This window comes from Heteronotia binoei, chromosome 19 (assembly GCF_032191835.1).
Source record: "Heteronotia binoei isolate CCM8104 ecotype False Entrance Well chromosome 19, APGP_CSIRO_Hbin_v1, whole genome shotgun sequence".
NCBI classification, from domain to species: domain Eukaryota; kingdom Metazoa; phylum Chordata; class Lepidosauria; order Squamata; family Gekkonidae; genus Heteronotia; species Heteronotia binoei.
In genome coordinates this window covers 28,493,809-28,508,774 of record NC_083241.1, presented here as the reverse complement: position 1 = coordinate 28,508,774, position 14,966 = coordinate 28,493,809, and the positions used below count along the sequence as shown (strand labels likewise).

Genomic DNA, 14,966 nt, shown 5'->3' with positions numbered 1-14,966 from the left:
AGCACAGAAGCCCTCAGTGGTCTGAAGCATTCCAAAAAGGTACATTTGGATTGCTATTTCTTAACAGGAAGATGGCAGTTATTATTCCTGAACTAGAGCTTTTAGAAACCAAAGCCCAGACCAAAGGATTACATTACAGTGTTTGTGTGAATGCAGTTATAGTCCTGTGCCTAGCCTGACTTTCAAATTGGCATCACATTTGAGTTTTCTTCTAGGGGTAAATTGCTTGCCCTCCATATAATCTGTATTTCCATTTCGTTTAGCTTAGATATGGTATTCTCAGAGCACAGGTTGTATCCCAGATGGCTTTTCCTCTTTGCATTAGTGTAGTAATAAGCAGTTGATATTTAAAACATCTAAGCGGCTTTTGAAAATCATGACTTGTTTCTGGAGCCAAAAAGGCAAAGATAAAGGAACCTTTTTAGATTTGCCCATTTGCTATTATCTTTTCCCAGTGCCCGGAATGCTGGAGTACGAAAGCCTCCAGGGGATTTCTGGCTTAAAACCGACCGGGTTCCGCAAGCGGTCTTCCAGCATCGACGACACAGATGCCTACACAATGACCTCCATCTTGCAGCAGCTCAGCTATTTTTACACCACGATGTGTCAGAATGGCTTGGACTCGGAGCTTCTGAAGCAGGCGGTGAAGCAGCTTTTCTATCTGGTCGGAGCTGTCACGCTTAATAGCCTCTTCCTTCGCAAAGACATGTGCTCTTGTCGAAAAGGCATGCAGATAAGGTGAAGCCTTGTAACGTTTCCAAAAAGCAAATTCATGGGAGAGGGTTTTTTGTTTTTTTAATAACTGGGAGTTTATCAGATATCATTCAAAACCCTTCAAACATGATTGTACAGTGTGCAAAAATTGATGCTGAATAATTTTAAGCTGGGTTTATGTTTTACGTTTTATGTCTTTTGCACACTGGCTGAGTATTGGACTTTGTCAAGGGAGACCCAGTTCAAGTGAACCTCAATGACAAACGTCAGTACTTAATAAAATAGAGCAGGATTCCCCCAACATGGTGCCCATGGTCACCACGGTGCCTATACCTTTTCTGGGGCCTTCCAAGTGTTTTTAGAAAGTGGGTGGAAGTAGGTGGTTTTTAGGAAGTGGGTGAGGCCTTTGCACAGCAAGCTTTCTGATTGACTATTGGAGATTTGATGGGCAGTGCAGATTTTTTATTATTATTATTCATTGCTCTGGTAGCAGCTGCCACCACAGCACAAGGATCTTCACTGTTTCTGAAATTAAGCTGTGGTAGCCATTTTGTTGGTGTGCCAACCATGCCATGTCAGAGTTCAAAATTTAGTTCAGGGGACAGTATAGGCCATGGGTCAGTGGAAGAGCATTTGCTTGGCATGCAGAAGGTCCCAGGTTCAAGCCCCAGCATTTCTGCTTTTAAAGGAGATGGTGATATGAAAGACCTCAGACAGAGACCCTGGAGTGCCACAGCCAGTCTGAGTAGGCAATGCAGAACTTGATGGACCAATGGTCTGATTCAGTATTAGGCAGCTTTGTGTGTGTGTATTCATATGTGACCCCAGGCTCACAAAGACTCCTGAAATAATTGAATAACTGTAACATTTCAACTAACTAAAGTATGGTACCCACAGTGTTCTTACAAATACAAAGTCTGTTATTTCTAATGCAGCAAAAATATTAACTGTGGGTTTCTGGCAGGTGATTTGTTTCCAATACGGTCTACAGCACAGAATAAATTGTCTGCCGCTGCTTCAGAACAGTATTGCATTAAACACACACATACACAAAAGCTTGGCAGCATACAAAAATTACCAGGAAGAATAACATAGCGCTTTCCAAGATGGGTGAATAAATAAACAGTCTACAGCGATGAAATGTAAATTATTTGGTTTAATTTTGAAAAATTGTTTCTTTTATATAAACCATGTCTGATGTTTTAGTATGTTCATACCATATCACTTTGGTGGTGGTGGGAAGCACCGTCTACTTGCAGCCGACTTAGGCAGCCCCGTAGGGTTTTCCAGACGAGATGAACAGAGGTGGTTTGCCATTGCCTGCCTCTGTGTCACAACTCTGAACTTCCCTAGTGGTCTCCCATCCAAATACTAATCAGGGCTGACCCTCCTTAACTTCTAAAATCTGATGAGATCATGGCGTTCCAATTCCAATTTATTACAATATACAAAATCTCCTAGTCACAGACCATAATTTCTGACTACATAAAAGCATTCTCATATTCAAATTCCACCAATGTTAAACCTTAAAAGTGGCATTATTAACCATCTCTACTTTGTTAAAAACTTCCGCTTATTTATGGCGACAAAACAATATTTTGCTACTGCCTGAGTTACAGACTTCTTAGTATCTTCCAGTATTTCAGTAGCACAACATCTGCAAATTTCACATAATTATCTATAGGTTTAAATTTAGAGAGTAATGGAAATATTAACTGATGTCTCTCTCTAGAATAGAGCTCATGGTGTTAAAGCATGTGAGTGACAGTTTCAGCTTCCTTTTCTGAGCATATACAGCATCTTTGGTGGATAGGCCAGGGCATACCAGCTTGCTTTAGATTTTTTCTTACATTTGAGGTTTTACTGGATAGTAAAAAGTGATTCATTGCATTGCTAGCTTCTGAGAGAAAGGGATTTTTTAAAAAAGTGTTTGCTTTTGCTTGTTAATCCTAGATGTAACATTAGCTACCTGGAAGAATGGCTTAAGGAGAAGAATCTGCAGAACTGCTCTGCCAAGGAGACTTTGGAGCCTCTTTCCCAAGCTGCTTGGCTCCTTCAGGTGAAAAAGATCACAGACGATGATGCCAAAGAGATCTCTGAACGCTGCACATCCTTATCTGCTGTGCAGGTACTGACCCAGGGCATTCCTTCCTGGAATCATAGAGTATTGTACAGAGTGTCCCCTGAGAACATTCTATACCTTGATGACTCATCATTTCAGTTGGGCAGGCATGCACTGAAGCTTTTTCCTGGTGAGCTGTGCTGATATGTCCAGGCCCCCTTTTGTGCATCACAACTTCTGTAATTAAAATGTCCAAAACTTTTATTTGTTGAGCTGTCCACAAAGAAACAGACCAACCTCCTGCTTTATATGCAGTCCCTGCTCCTCCACCACCAGTTCCATGATCCCTATGTTTTAGATTTAAACCAGGCTTCTGTCCTTTGCTTGCTTTCTCTTAACTGTTCCATCACCTTTTTGAACTCCCTTTTGTGTCTTCCCAATATGTTGCTTTTGGTCTGGAAGAGAACATAAAAGTTATTGCTGCAATTATTTTTTTCTCTGAAGACATCTTTTTTTCAGAATGTGAATTGCAAGCATTAATTTAATTATTTTTTTTTTCATTTTATACAGATAGTAAAAATCCTGAATTCATATACTCCCATAGATGATTTTGAGAAAAGAGTGACTCCATCATTCGTTCGTAAAGTACAGGTAAATTTAATCAATCTCTGTTGCACAGTCCCATCTAACAGAATATGTTGTTTTGGCCTTTTTGTCCTCCAGTTCTGTGTTTTGAACTGGCACAGCTTTAATCTTCTCGCCCTCTTTATTCTTAATTTCAGGTGATGCTCAACAACAGAGAGAATTCTCCACAGTTGATGCTAGATACCAAATATCTCTTCCCAGTGACGTTTCCTTTCACCCCTTCGCCGCATGCTCTGGAAATGATACAAATTCCCAGCAGTTTCAAACTTGGCTTTCTTACGAGAATATAATTAAACAGGATGGTTGTGAAATGCACCTTGTCCTTGAACAGCCAAACATCAGACTCAGTTGGGTGCTTCCCCAAACTCTGTGAAGTAAGCTACATAGCATAGAAGTTAATTTTGAAAACTGTTTGTAATTCTTGGTGTAAGAAACATAATAAGGAATCATATTTTCTGTTCCAGACTTAAATTTTTTGCAGTGCAATCTTAGACAGATTCAGGTGGGTAGCTGTGTTGGTTTGAAGCAACAGAATGAAGTTTGAGTTCAGTGGCACCTTTAAGACCAACGAAGTTTAATTCTGGGTATAAGCTTCTGGGTGCATGCAACGTTTCTTCAGATACGTTTGAGTCCCATGGCATCTTTAAGACCTTAAAGTCTTAAAGGTGCCATTCATTAGACTTAGACTTTAATCTTAGACAAAGTTACTTCAGTCTGTTTTTCAATATTACTCCAGTCTAATTGGCTTGATATAAAGAGCCTTAGACCGAATACGATTGCACTGTTCATCTTTTACCCTTATTTAGGGCTTTTTTTGTAGCAGGAACTCCTTTGCACATTAGGCCATAAACCCCTGATGTAGCCAATACTCCAAAAGCTTACAGTAGGCCTTGTACTAAGAGCCCTGTAAGCTCTTGGAGGATTGGCTACTTCAGGGGGTGTGGCCTAATACGCAAAGGAGTTCCTGTTACAGAAAAAGCCCTGCTCTTGTCCTTGTTGTAGTTTATAGGTGCCGAGAGCTGGGATCTATCCGTGTTAACTCCTGGGCAGCGGGACCCTGATTGTTCTTGTTAGCACTAAACACTTTCAGTTACTCAAGACTAAACAAAATATTCCTTTGTCACTTACAATATTTGTAATGCTGTTTGTAAATTTAGATCCCTGTATATGTATGTTTTAAGAAAGCCGTCATCGTAGGTATTTAAAGTGTACATATGATGAGAGATTTTTTTTTGTAAAGATGACAATCATACACTGCCAATATATTGTCAGATTATTGATATGTGGGTAGGACTATATTGGAGACACAGAAAATGGCAGTTTTTAACTCTGTATCAACCTTCCTCCTTCTCTTCTCCCTGCCCCACAAATATTTTTCCTGTGCATAAAAATGGTAGCTCACTATGGTGTGCTCATGCATCATAAAACAAGCAGAAAACCAGTGCAGTTTTATAGGCTTGCCAACCTCCATGTGGATGTGCAGAGACTGAAATTACAGGCCGGTTCAGTGACTTCTTGCACTGGTCCTTAACTTAGTAGCACTATATCAGCGTACGTGGTATTTTAATTCCCTGATGTCTATTTTGCCCAACCTTTTCCTAACACTGTTTGGCTTTCTCATCCTGGGTGTGAGCGTATACATTAGTGATGTTTGTTAAGCATCTTGTGCTACGCCATAGAAAATATTTAATATGGAAGGCATGGTTGTATGTACTAATGTGGTCTGTTAAGAGTGCCTGATGAGAGTATTTGACCCTAATAAATGTCTGGTCATACAAGGCCTGGGTAAAGAAAAGTAGCCATCTGTCAATGTTAGCTTAGTTTGTTCAATAAGATAGCTCTAGATACTGAATCAAAGGCAGATCTAAGATCCAGAAAGGCTGCGTGTGGGGATGCCCTCGAATTGGAAGAATACTTAAAAATCAGGTGGTCCAAAAGCATGCAATGATCTATCACAGAACAACCCTCTCTAAAGCCCGCTTGCTCCTCAGCGAGATGGTAGTCGTACTCCAGCCAGTATCTAAATTTGCCCCATAGGTGCCTAGCATATAGTTTGCTCACTATGCTGAGTAAACTGATTGGCCTATAATTATTAGGGTCTTCCTTGTTACCTTTTTTATACAAGGAGATAATGATGGCAGTCCCCCAGTCTTTAGGTATCTTCCCAGATTGTTCAATCTGGATAAATAGGTTGTCTAGAATAGGTGCCCACCAGGCTTTATTTCTCTTGATCATTTCTGGGGAGATTAGATCTATTCTGGGAGCTTTCCCAGATCTCAGTGTGTCAATAAGCTGGATACTGGGGGCCAGGGAGGTAGGGCATGCAAACACTCCAGATTAGGGGATTCTGAGATAGCCTCACCAAACAAGGATTTGTAGTGATGGACCCACTGCTCTGGGGAAATTGGAATATCAAAAACATTTGTATGTATAAACTAAAAACTAGAGGAGGTCATTTGGGATTTAGGCTGTACAGGATTCCTGAGCATACATGTGCTGAAAATCAGCTCTGCTGGTTTAAAAGGCACTTGATTCCAGTTGAAGGACAAACTGCATGTAACACACCAATACAGCTAACTAAGCCCAGACTTCTTAAATTTTCAAATGAAATGCTGCCTCTGGAGGCTGTGGTTTGGAGACAAGGATTGTTGGAGGCCAAGAGAAGGAGGAGTGAATACACACACACGAATGTCTTGGAGCCCCAGCTGCTCCCCACTTCTTAACCCTTTTTTCACCAACCTTTTTTCTACTCACAGTTGCCCTTCCAAACAGTGTTCCCTCTAAGTTGAGTTAGTGTGAGCCTAGCTCATAGATTAGCCTCCAGCTCACACATTTTTGTCTTAGCTCAGGAAGGATGACCCCAGTGCACACTGATGTATACAGTAGCTCACAACTTTAATGCCAGTAGCTCACAAAGTAGAATTTTTGCTCACAAGACTCTGCAGCTTAGAGGGAACATTGCTTCCAAACTGTTTTCCCTTCCCCTTCCAGTGGATTCCAGATGTATGTTTGCCAACACAGAAAAACAGGAGGCAAGTAAAAGATTAAGCAACTCCTGTCAAAGCTCATTTCATTAAAAACGAACACACACACAAAAACCAATGACACACGTGTCTGTAATGTCCATTTTGCCTCTCAGTGTATTAAGGATTATAGCTGTAGATAGATTATCTGCTATTACGCACATTAAAAATCCCAGCAAGAACACCAGTCAGGGGAAGGCCAGATTCCCCCCGCCCCGGCCCTCCGTTTTTAGTGTAAAATTTCAAATTTCTGTATAAACAGTTCCACATATTTAGAAAAGCACGGAATATCAATTGAATGAATGGATAATATTTATGTATGGTTGTATTAAAAAATCACAGTACAAGGTGGGTTGTATTGATATATCTGAAAGACGCAGTGAAAATGCAATAGTATTGGAGCGTTTCGAAATTCTATGAATCCAATAAATTCCTAGGCCTTCCATCAGAGTGTGCTCCTCCTATCACGTGAACACAATGCTACCTTTGTTGCCTCAATGCTACTAATGTTCCTTGCTTCACCAGATCAGCTGAAACCTTGCGTGCATCTTGTCTGTCAGATTCTGCCTACATACAATTATGGTCCAGTCAGAGATTGGATGGAAGGGCTGCTTATGTCTCTGCACAAAATGAAAAGCATCCCAGCAGGCATCACAAGAGGAAATTGTATCACAGAGGCCATTTGCACTGTGTGCGTGTAAGAACAGATGGCTTTTGCACCTGTTAATGCCGATGGCCTTAGTCCTACATAGCTGTTTTACAATGCTAGGGGACAACTGTGCATCCGGGAAGAGGTCAGCTGCATGCCTCTGCTCAGCCTGGGCATATAGCTCCCTTGGATTGTTTCCAGTGACCACATTCCAACTGGATATGAGTTCTTGCTCTTGCGACTTATGTACCGTACAATTGCAGAGTGGGCGTCCCTCTCATCCCAGAGGTCTCTTTGAAAAAGCTGTTCAGCTGGTGTCCTTTGAGGATGGGGAAAGAGCAGAGAAGGGCTTCCTGCCCAGCTGTTCTAATCCTCATGTCCACATTACAAAACCAACAGGATGCCGCATGAGCTATTTAAATATTTCCCCCAGTGACATTCTTGGTGAAAGAAGCAATTGGCTGCTGTGAATTATGCACATGTGCAGAAATGGCTTGTACATCTTTTTAAAGGGAATATAGATACAGCATCCCTACCTATCTTGATCTCCGTACCATTCTTATGTATATGATTTTTCTGAAGACAGTTTAGGCATTCTAAACTGAGTTGTCTGCACTCCTAATTCTCTGATGAAGCCAAAATAGAAGAGATGTAGTGCTTGTGAAACAAAGAAGTAATTCCCGTGCTCATTGTAAATCTTCAAGCTGTTACAGGTTTTTTTTTCCCACATGAAGCTGTCTTATATTGAATCAGACCCTTGATATATCAAGGTAAGTATTGTCAACTCTGACTGGCAGCTGCTCTTCAGGGTCTTTCACTTCATCTACCACCTGGAGATGCTGGGACTGAGCCTGGGATCTTCTGCATGCCACACAAATGCTCTACGACTGAGCCACAGCCTCTCCACTGCAGACTCCTGCTAACAATGGCTCACACAGTCCACTTGCCTAGGCGATGTAATATTGGAGGAAGAACTCTCAGGGTCAGCTCTGATTTTACTTACTTCCACTTTGTCTTGCTCCTAAGCATTTCTCCCCTGCTCCAGTCAAGCTGATTGCATTGTACCTCTGCATCCTAACTCCCTTCTCTGCAAAACCCTTCGCTCCCACTTTCTGACATCAGCATTGGATTTCCATTTCTACTTACATCTGATAAAGGGAGATGTTAACTCTTGAAAGCTCGAAAATCTCTAAGGTGGTACCAGACTCTAATCTTATTCTTGCCAGCTTTCCTCTGTGAGCTTGTTCAGGCATCTATTTCTTCATTACTCTTTACTTTCATAAGCCTCACTGGAGAAGGAAAGACTCATGAAAAGATCACCCTAGCACAGGAGTTGGCAAAATGTGGCTCTTTCACACATATTGTGTGGCTCTCACAGCCCCCCTCCCATTGGCTGGCTTGGAGAAGGCATTTGTCTCTTTAAATCACTTCTCCAAGCCAAGCCTACCAGCAGCTTGTAGAATCCATTTAAAGTTACTTTATTTCCTCCTCCCCCTTCCCCATCTCCCTCCCTGCCTCCCTTCCTCATCTGATGTTCACATCTTGCAGCTCTCAAGCATCTGACATTTATTTTATGTGGCTCTTACGTTAAGCAAGTTGGGCCACCCCTGCCCTACCAATTTACGGCACTAGCTCTAAGCCGGTAGACCACTTGCCCAAGCAGATTTCTTGCAAGAGGAAGCCGTGGGAAAATAACGTCTGAACCGTCTGTGAGGCCAAATAGAGTGCTCTGCTTTTAAGAACATCCATACTTAAGACTGCAGGCTCAATTCTCTTGGTTCAGGAAATTGTGCAGCTCATGGGCTGGCTGTTTGCCAGCCGTTGTTCCTGGCCAGAGAAGCTGCCGCTACGAAGTACGGAGTGATTTGTCAGTGTATTGATCCTCTGAATTCACAGCTTCACATTGGGTCACACGGAGACCTCCTTTGTTTTGTGCAAAAGCTTCACGGCATGAGGTGTAGTAACACAAATGGCAAAATGCCTGTTTCTAAACAAAGCAGTTGAAATCAAGGCTCTGATTCAAGATACATCTTACAGTGCAATCCTATGCATGTTTATTCAGAAGTACACCTTCACTTTGCTTTTCAGTGCTTTCTCCCAGATAGTCAGAAATTGTCTCATAAGGCTAATGTCATCATGTGTCCAGTTATAAGTGTGTTGGGACAGCACTCTCTTTCACCTAGCTATGGTTTTTCTAGACAATTCACAGTGTTATTCAGCAGTCAAATACTTAATGCCTACCAAACAAGCAAAAAAATCTCCTATGTCCAACACCATGAGTGGTAGAAAACCTATTCAGAGGACTGAAGTTGATTTGGATAAATGACGCTTATCCATTGCCTTAATGATTTGAAGATTCGGAACTTCCTCACTCTCAAGTTTGCACATGACACATCTGTACACAGAGAGCTATGTTTCCAGCAGCACAGGCAGCTAGCTTACTAGTTGCTTCTGAAAATCTGGTGTGCACAGGAGTCGATTTGTAGAAAAATAGGTGGTGGAGCTCATTAGCATAACTCATTAGCATATGTCACCCCTCCCCCAGCCGAAAGCAACTTGATGCAAGAAAGGAGAATCCCAGCCAGCCTAAGCAGGCCTCACTCGCCTAGGGCTCTCCTGCCCCCCCCCCCCCCGTCAAAAGGCCAACAAGCCACCTGTCACCCAAAATCACATAAGAAGTGAAGAGAGGGTGGTGCGGGCTTCTCCAGGGGTTAATGAGGGCTGCTAGGGGTGTGGCAAAGCCGCTGGCTGGCTGCCCACTCTTCCAATCCAGGAATTGTAATGCAGCTGCACCCAGGCCTGTAGCCACAGGGGAACCTGTGGGGGCATTGCCCCCTGGCTTCCAGGCAGGGCCCCCTGACTCCCAGGGGGGCTCTCTGGGCTGCAGCCTGCTTCTTTCTTTTTCTTTTTGCCATGGCTAAGCTGGTGAGCACTCCCCTCTTGACTCCAAAGTTTTAAGGTTGACTGCCTTGACTTGGCCACATTCAGAGCCTCCAGATTGTGTGCCAACTGCAGGAAGCTTCTGAGAAGTGGCAAGTCCCACAGTGAATGGGAAAGGGGGCCCCCCAACTTTTTAAAAAGCCCCCTGGCTTTTAAAATCCTGGCTACAGCCCTGGCTGCACCTACTATTCAATGGAAAAGGTAGGTGGGGAGGAAGAGGGGGAACCCTCAGAAAGGTTCAGGGGCTGCGCTCCTGTGAGCTCCTGCTGAATCTGAGGCCTGGGTGTGTGTATAAGGTGCCATCAAGTCACTGCTGGCTTATGGGAACCCCTGTATGGTTTTCAAGGCAAGAGACAAGCAGAGTTGCTTTGCTATTGGCTGCCTCCACAGAGTAGAGCGCTCCTGGAATTCCTTGGTGACTACTCATACAAAAACTGCTTCCAAGATCTAATGAGATTGCGCTAGCCTGGGCAAGGCAGGTCAGGGCAAAGATCTGGGTGAAGTAGGAATATCATGTCAGGGATCCACACATTAGGGAAATCTGGATTGTCAGAGAATTGCTGATGCACATTAAATGGGGATTTGGAAAGGTGAATTAGTGAATTTAAGGTTGACTGCCTTGACTTGGCCACATTCAGAGCCTCCAGATTGTGTGCCAACTGCAGAAAGCTTCTGAGAAGTGGCAAGTCCCACAGTGAATGGGAAAGGGGCCCCCCCAACTTTTTGTGATTGTTGTATAGGCCAGCTGTGCTTACCGAAGTTTTATTGGAATTATGTTTATGAGCCACTTGACTAGGGTTTTTTTTATTTTAAAAAGAAACAGAAAACATCCATGCCCATGCAAATTTGAAAGTGAAATAAATTACCTGGCACTTGAAAAGCCTGATGAACTATTTTCAGAGGTCATTTCATTGTGAATAAAGTTGCATAGATAGATCGCACCAGGGCTTTGTTTGGTAGAAGAAGCCCAGCAGGAACTCATTTGCATATTAGGCCATACCCTTGATGTCACAATTGGTTTGTACAGGGCTTTTTTGTAGAAAAGGCCTGGCAGGAAATCATTTGCATACTAGGCCACAACCCCTGACATCAAGCCAGCCGGAACTGTGTTCTTGTGCATTCCTGCTAAAAACAAACAAAACACCCCCCGTGGATCACACCACCTGTATTGTTTTCATTGTTCTTAAGTTCTTCTTACTGATGTTACAATGAACCTAAGGGCTGAAAATCACCTTGCGCACATGTATATAACAGTGGCCTTTTCCTTGGTTTTTTTCAAAAGCTGCTGGGGAGGATGGGATTAACTATAATAGAAGCAACGTCAGGGTGAAACTATACTATCAAAACATTTATATGTATTAGGGAAAAAACCTTTCGGTCTCTACTTCTGAGTAGACTCTACTAAATAATCTGAGATGAACAATATAAATGTGCACAAAGGCACTTTAACATTCTAAAACTTTTAACAGACTGATATGAAACACAAGTGCATGCATGTACTTAGACATAACCTCTTTTCCCAAGCGACCTGCACTAAATCAAAGTGCACACAGGCACTTTTAAAGTGCACATAGGCACTTTTTAAAGGTTAAGTGTCTGCCATTGACTGCTTTTGTTTAGCAACCGTGGTATTCTTTGCTGGTCTTCCATCCAAATACTATCCAGGGCTGACCCTGCTTAGCTTCTGAGGTCTGATGAGACTGAGCTATCCAGGTCCAAGCACAAGAAATACACTGATAAGGTGGCATAGAATTTTTTAGAAATAAGACATTAAGCATCATCATCTGATGATTTTTCTCTTTATTTGAGAATCTGACTTCAAGGACTGAGGACTAACATTAGCTCCCGACACCTATACTGGGGGTATGGAAATGCCACAAAGGCTTTACAATATCGAAGTGGACACTTGCGCCTTAAATATCTTCTAAGTAGATTACCTCTATGTTAAGTTTCTCCTGGCACAGTTCTACTCACACAGAGTTAGTTCGCTTGCTTGTCTTCCAGACGTTTCTAAGTGTTTATCTCTGGGAACAGAAGGTAGGTGGTTTTATATCTTTCCCCCCCTTGCGATAGCAGATGTAAAATATTTGCAATCTTTCTTTTCTTCTTCTGCTTCTATGACCTATGTATCTTGAGTAGTATTGACCTATTCCAGCTAAGGATAAAAGGAGGAATTCAACCCAGCAAGGACAGGCTATACTATGCTTGAGAAGGTGTCTTCTGAGCTGCCCAAACTCTCATGGCCTCAACAAGTGTATTAGCTGGTCTTTTGTTGTTGTTCAGTTGCACAGTCGAGTCCGACTCTTTGCGACCCCATGGACAAAGTCACGCCAGGCCCTCCTGTCTTCTGCCATCCTTCGAAGTCTGCTCAAATTTGTGTTAGTCACATCAGTATGAGATGTCCAGCCATCTCATCTTTTGCCGTCCCCTTCTTTTGCCTTCTGTCTTTCCCAGCATCAGAGTCTTCTCCAGCGAGTGCTCCCTTTTCATTTGGTGGCAAAAGTATTTGAGCTTCAGTTTCAGCATCTGACCTTCCAGGGAACAGTCAGGGTTGATTTCCGTTAGGACTGACTGATTTGATCTTCTTGCAGTCCAAGGGACTCTCAAGAGTCTTCTCCAGCACCACAGCCCAAAAGCATCTATTCTGCGCTCGGCCTTCCTTATGGTCCAACTCTCACAGCCATACGTTACTACTGGGAATACCATCGCTTTGACTGTCTGGACTTTTGTTGGCAGGGTGATGTCTCTACTTTTTATTATATTGCCTAGGTTTGCCATAGCTGTCCTCCCAAGGAGCAAACATCTTTTAATTTCATGGCTACAGTCACCATCTGCAGTGATCTGGGATCCCAGAAATGTGACATCTGTCATTACTTCCATGTCTTCCCCTTCTATTTGCCAAGGAGTGATGGGGCCGGATGCCATGATCTTAGTTTTTTTTATGTTGAGCTGGTGTAGGAGCCATTAAAATTTTGGTAACTAAAACATCTGGGGGAGGCTCATTTCACTGGGGTGTAAATAGTTTGAGCCATTTCTCTCTAGCCTTATATTGCAGACATTCAAATGAAACATGCTTCAGTTTCTATGATTCCTAAGCCACAACCACAATATCTATCTGAAAATGGTCTGCCTAATATACAGCCTTCAGAGATTGCAGACAATTTAATCTAGTGAGCATGATTGCTCACCTGTATCTTGGAACTGCAAGGCTATACAAGTTATTTTGGGATTGTGAAGAGAAGAGCATGGAGAGAAGAGCAGATACTGCTAGCCCAACAGTAGTACTATTGATATCAGTCTTCGTAATCAACTGCTTGATAGGCTTATGGGCTATGGGCCACCATTTCACAAAAACAGCATTCTCTGGGCATTGCATAATAAGTCACTTTTCTGTAATAGCCTGATTCCATGAGTTGGAGAAATCCCCATGCTTCATATAATATAATAAGCTATTATTCTTAAATAACATTATTTTGCGCTTCAGATTTAATCCTAGTATCTAAGCCCTAGGTTCAATTTACCACTGGCCAAGTTCCAGTCTAAGGATAGTACTTAACCACATATTTGGGGATCCCAGAGATCTGACACAAGAACTGTATTAGCAGCCAATCTATAGTTTCATTTACTTGATGGGTCCAGATTGCTGCTCTAGTAGTCGAGACACCTTAGCATTAAAAGCTGTAATTGCTGCCAGAAGCAGCATCTTTCCTGATGAAAAAGCGCTGCACTAGAGCAGACCAGTGATGCTGTTATAGCCTTATATTGGAGAGCCAGTTTAGTGGTTAAGTGTGTGGACTCTTATCTGGGAGAACCTGGTTTGATTCACCACTCCTCCACTTGCAGCTGCTGGAATGGCCTTGGGTCAGCCATAGCTCTCACAGAGGTTGTCCTTGAAAGGGCAGCTTCTGAGAGAGCTCTCTCAGTCCTACCTACCTCACAGGTACTTGTTGTGGGAGAGGAAGATAAAGGAGATTTTGTGTTGCTCTGAGACTGAGTAGAGGGCGGAATATAAATTCAATGTTGTCGTCTTCTTCCATTGAGGTTTCCAACAGACATGCAACAAAAACTACCCCAGATATTTAAAAGGCCCAACCTGCTCCAGTCCATTACCCTCTAACATCTATTTATAACTTTAATATCCTCTTACTTTTTGTAAAAACCAATATCTTCTTCACAGAGTTAATTGTCAGACCTTGTCCCTGACAGTAGTCTGAGAAGGACTGTAGTCATCTTCATAGTCTGATAGGAGATCACCATATCATCAGCGTGTGATAAAATGGGTATTTCTAGGGCCCCAAGGCTTGGCAAGTGAAATTTGTCTCATTTAAGAGTGGGCGCTAAATAATTTAAAAACATTAAAAAGTAGTGGAGCCATCAGACGTCCCTGCTTGACTCCAGACTTCATAAAAAATGTTCCTGTCCTTTGCCCCTCTGGCCCACATCTAACCTAAACTATGGCCTGATGTAACACTTTTCCTTCTGCAGTCATAGAGTGTCGCTACAAAAAGGTGCCTATGGCTGAGCGTGTTTGTCTGTGTGGCACAGGTAAAGTAGAAACTATTGAACATACTCTGCTTGTGTGTAGTCTCTATAAAGAAACACGAACCAAATTTATCCAACCGTTACTGGTGAAATTTATGGGTCTTTTGAACTCTGAATTAAGGAATATACTTCTGGCAGATTCTGGCCCTGTTCACAAAAAGGTGCCTATGGCTGAGCGTGTTTGTCTGTGTGGCACAGGTAAAGTAGAAACTATTGAACATACTCTGCTTGTGTGTAGTCTCTATAAAGAAACACGAACCAAATTTATCCAACCGTTACTGGTGAAATTTATGGGTCTTTTGGACTCTGAATTAAGGAATATACTTCCGTCAAGAATGCTATAAGGACCCCTCTGCCCTTAAATATCTCCTTAAGTCCTTGTATATTGTAC

The 14,966-nt window shown here is 42.5% G+C and overlaps 2 protein-coding genes across 3 annotated transcripts in view; both read left to right on the top strand.

Annotated features, from left to right (window-relative positions):
- MYO5C (myosin VC) overlaps window positions 1-3,881 on the top strand; it is a 79,801-nt gene extending 75,920 nt beyond the window's left edge. For both annotated transcript variants that reach the window (XM_060260303.1, XM_060260304.1), the window contains exons 38-41: window positions 456-738; window positions 2,668-2,842; window positions 3,347-3,427; window positions 3,559-3,881. In XM_060260303.1, coding sequence (XP_060116286.1) covers window positions 456-738; window positions 2,668-2,842; window positions 3,347-3,427; window positions 3,559-3,711 — 692 coding nt within the window. In that variant the 3' untranslated portion in view covers window positions 3,712-3,881. The remainder of the gene's footprint in view (window positions 1-455; window positions 739-2,667; window positions 2,843-3,346; window positions 3,428-3,558) is intronic.
- Window positions 3,882-11,988: 8,107 nt separating this feature from the next.
- GNB5 (G protein subunit beta 5) overlaps window positions 11,989-14,966 on the top strand; it is a 49,478-nt gene continuing 46,500 nt past the window's right edge. The window contains 1 exon segment of the mRNA XM_060260240.1: window positions 11,989-12,070. The gene's annotated coding sequence lies outside the window, so the exon portion shown is untranslated.